Source organism: Calidris pugnax, unplaced genomic scaffold, assembly GCF_001431845.1.
Source record: "Calidris pugnax isolate Ruff unplaced genomic scaffold, ASM143184v1 scaffold34, whole genome shotgun sequence".
Lineage (NCBI taxonomy): Eukaryota > Metazoa > Chordata > Aves > Charadriiformes > Scolopacidae > Calidris > Calidris pugnax.
The window spans coordinates 4721346-4725539 of record NW_015090771.1 but is presented as its reverse complement, the minus strand read 5'-3'; the positions used below and the strand labels follow the sequence as shown (position 1 = coordinate 4725539).

The 4194-nt window shown below is 44.9% G+C and overlaps 1 protein-coding gene across 1 annotated transcript in view; it reads left to right on the top strand.

The window, feature by feature from the left end:
* The first annotated feature begins 237 nt into the window (after positions 1 to 237).
* The window catches only part of PAPSS1 (3'-phosphoadenosine 5'-phosphosulfate synthase 1), a 38951-nt gene continuing 34994 nt past the window's right edge, over positions 238 to 4194 (top strand). The window contains exon 1 of the mRNA XM_014941305.1: positions 238 to 297. Coding sequence (XP_014796791.1) covers positions 238 to 297 — 60 coding nt within the window. The remainder of the gene's footprint in view (positions 298 to 4194) is intronic.

The following is a 4194-nucleotide window of genomic DNA, read 5'->3' as shown; positions in this document are numbered from 1 at the left end:
GGCTGCCGTCCCCCCGCCGCCGGCGGCGCGTCACGGCGCAGCGCAGGCGCATGGCGGGGCCTCCCCCCCATCCCTTCCCTCCCTCTCTGCGGGCCGCGGCTCCTCCCTGCACCACCTTTGGCTGAGCCGCGGGCGGGGACACGCACGGCAGCTCTCCGCGGCGAGCATCAGTGAGGAAGGCGCTTCCTCATCCTCCTCCTCCTCCTTCTCCTTCCCTGCTGTCGCTGCCCCGCGGCCATGGAGCTGCCCGAAAGCCAGTGCAAGAAAGTGAAGCTGAGCAACAGGGTGCCGAGCTGGGTGAGCGGGAAGGAAGGCAGGAAGGGTGGCGGGAGGGAGGGCTGTGTGGTGATGTGGCAGTGAGCGGGCGGCAGCGGGGCCGGGAGGGCTCCTCGCACGGCCGGGGCGCGGGGGCAGCGCGAGCCGGGACCGTTAAGGCAACGGTCAGCGCCGGCTCCCCTCAGGGGAACCTCGACACCGGCCTGTCCCCGGTGTGGTGCTTGCTTTGCTCCCTCGGGAGCTCCCTGCCCTTCCCTCGCCGCCGCCCCCGGGGAAGGGAGCCCCTCCGGAGAGGGCCCGGGGGTCTGAGGGTTCCATCCCGGCCTCTCTCCCCTCAGCTTCCAGCCCTTTGGAAGGCGAGGAAGACTTAGGAATGCGGTGTACAATGTGGCCATTCATAAACCTGGGTTGGCCAAAGACTGAGGTTCTTTGTACGCTGGGTGTTCTGTGGAAAACTGTCGAGACAGGGCTTTAAAAAAAAAAAATCTAACCAAAGCCTTCATTCTTGTTCATAAAGATGGGGGAAGATTGATTTACAGTGAAGACCAAAATGCGGCTATTCAGAAGATACATTGCAGGCCTTTGCTAAGAACATTTGATACTTTTGATGATGCAAGATAAGTGGGGGGAAAGAAAAAAAAAAGGAAGTATGATTTCTTTCAAACAATTCTGAGGTGAAGCAGACAAGAAATGAGATCCAGAAAACATTTGATAGCAAAGTAACTGCGTAAAACAGTCTTGGAAGTCTTGCTGTGGGTAGTACAGTCCACAACTTTCTTATGAAAATGACAAATCCATTAACGAAGAAGGAAAGAGTCGCATGGTTGCCTCAAAAATGAGGAAGTTAGTGTTGTACTACGCAGCATTGAGTAGATGTTGTGCCTGTCAAAGCCTCTTTTACCACTTACAAGTTCAAACTTGTTTACATAACAGAGTAATTGATAAGTTCTTGGTATGTTCTTCCAGTTTCGATGAGGAAAAGGCAAAATCAAATGTTACGAAGATAGTGAAATAGATCGTGTCTGGGTGGGGGTAACAAAAAGTCTATTCAAAAGTTCGTCTGTATCATTTAATTTGTCAGAAGCAACGCCAAGGTGGATTTATCCAAACCAGGGAAATCGTATGTTAAAAAAAAAATTTAACTGACATTAACTGTTTGCTGAGTTCATTTGAGGTTAGCAACCCCCTATATGTTAGGTGGCAAGCATAGATTGCAAGAAGCCTTTTCCTTCTCCCTTTTTCTTCAGAGGGCCTCAGCTGAACTGTTCTTTATAATCCAATGAACTTCACCAGGAAAAAAATTGCTGCTGATTCACACACTCCACAGACAAATGTTCTGGCACTTCTGACTCCGCATCTGTTTAGTTGAGAGCAGAGTCAAAGCAACCTATTATAATCTGATGGAATCAGCAACCCCTAGGAGAGTAGGGAGAGCCCTGTCTTCCAAACTTTCTCCAGCACTGTTCAAAATACACCTCTCTCTGTGGAAATCCCCTCGCCAAGCCCACTTCCTAGCACAGCAAACTCCAAGTTACAGAGCAGGACACAACATAGCCACAAACACTGCCATTAAACTACTGTTCCACGAGGAAGACTTGTGAAACACTTTCTTTAGTGCAGCTCGAATTCTTAACCCGACTGAGGTAACTCCTAATGAGAACTTGCTCCAATTCTGAGGGCATATTCAGCAGAGGGATTTCTGGCTTCATTTTTGTCCATTCCCTCTGATTTCTCTAGGCAATCCTGCTTTAGCAGGGGAGTTGGACTAGATGATTTCTATGGTCCCTTCCAACTCTAAAAAATTCAGTAAAATGTCAATGACTCCACTCCAGCACTGGTGAATAAGCTGTGTCTACTTTTGGTCGTGCTGTTACTGCAGCAGGTGGCAAGTGAAGATATTATTCCTTACAGTACGGTTATCACCGAGTTGCTTATATTTCTGGTACTGTACAAGATTCTGGCTACCCTCAGCTGCTGTGATTTTTGTAACTGTCCCAGCATTAGAACATCTGGCAAAGATGGGCTAGTCTGTCTAAGTGGCAGGAGAGCATGTGTATGGCATTTTGGGTGGTGCTACATGCAAAGGTGTTCAGAGGCCTTACTGTATCATTATCACTGTGGCACACTGGTCTGGAGTTGCGAGGATAAAAGTAAGAATTTTTGTTTTAAGTGGGAGGAAATGTAATGCTGTTGGCTATGGCAGAATATGGATTGGTGAATTGTTAGTTTTTTAATAACTGTAAACCATCTTATTTCAGGTATCATTTCTGGGCTTACCCTTCTTTCCCAAGCACAGTTGTCCAAATTAAAGCACGAGTTTTCAAACCAGAATTTGAAAAAGTAACTTTTGGAAGGCATTCTTGGCAGATCTTTTGGTGAACAGGTCTTGAAAGCTCGTCTAAATATGTGAACAAAGAGGCTCTTGGGTGAAGTGCTGTTGTTTTAGTGTCTGTGGTAGTAGAAATTTTATGTTGGAGCTATGCCTCTTCTTGCTTGTGTTTGTATGTAGCTAAAGAAGATGGGCAATGTTCAGTCTGCTTCAGTTGCTGTTTGGCTGTTGAGGAGAATAGTTTGGAGGGGAAAAAGAAACCAATCATCTGGTTGAGTTATCGGTGCTAAAGAGTAAATGTCATACCACTGTGTTGTTATCAGGGTGTGCCTGGTTTATAAGAGGCACATAGTGAGCAAATTAGCAAATGGCTTAGAAAATATCTGAGATGATTGGGAAATGGGAAAGGCATTAAGGATAAGACCACATCTAAGAGGTGTGATGTTGGGTGCATTACTGCTGTTAGCTTTAGGAGTTGTTAGCTTGGTGAATCAATACTGTCATCTTAGAGCTGAAGAGTATGGAATTAGTCACAGCTTCTTGAGTATATATATAGTTTGCATAGAAACCGTGCCTGTTCTTTACACGGCTCTTTCCCGATGCTTCCAACCTCAGAGCTCTCTCAAGTTGGTGCTGTAGCTTGGGGAGTCTCTGCCTTTGAAAGCTTTGCTTTCTACCCTAGCAGTCTTGCTTTGTGAAACGTTAAAATTTGATGTAAAGTGACTGTAGAAGCACAAGGTTTCATTGTTGCTCTGAAGTAATGAAGAGTAAATTCAGTTTGTGCCAGTGCAATGGTCGATCTGTTAACCATGGAGCAATTAAGCAATAATTGTTTCTTTCCGCTCTCTTTTGATCTTGGTGTTGCAACTTGGGTTCGCTCTTCTTCATCTGGATGTCTGATCTAAGTTCTTACATCAAAGGGGCTAATAATCAGATTTGGCTTTGGCAAAAAATAATTACAGTTGCAACTGGGCAAAACATTGAGTATAAGAAAAGAAAAAAACATATGGGGCAAGTCTATTGCAGCAAATCTTTACATAGGAAAATTGACAGAGTTAGTATTTCCTTTTGGTCCCCACCTTCTTTCTTCTGTCCCCATAGTTCTTAGATGTCTGTATTCATTTCCCCGGTGAACACCTCTGAAACTAAAAGGCTACCTTTATGCCAAAAAAAGTAGGCTGTGGAGTCCTCCTTCCTTGCTCTCTTGTCATCACAGCTCTTCAGTGCACATCTCTGAAAGGCTTGTGACTTTAATACCCAATTTTTTTATCTTCAATACAAAGCTGTTAGCCTATTATGGCACTTCAGATTTCATGTGAGAAACAAACTAGCGTAGTGAGCACCTGACATTAGTGTTAAAATGAAACACAGTGGACTGAAGCATGATTTCTATTTAACACGGTGAATAGGAGGGAAAATATTAAAATGCAGTATTTGTATAAGTAATGTGGAAGCATTTAATGTGTAACACGGTAGAAGAAATATTTTTGTGGGCAAGTCAGAGAAGAAATTGCCAATGGTTGTAAAAAACCTCACATCCCAGATAAATAAACCTTTTCAGGTTAAGGCTCTTTTTTTTTTTTTTTTTT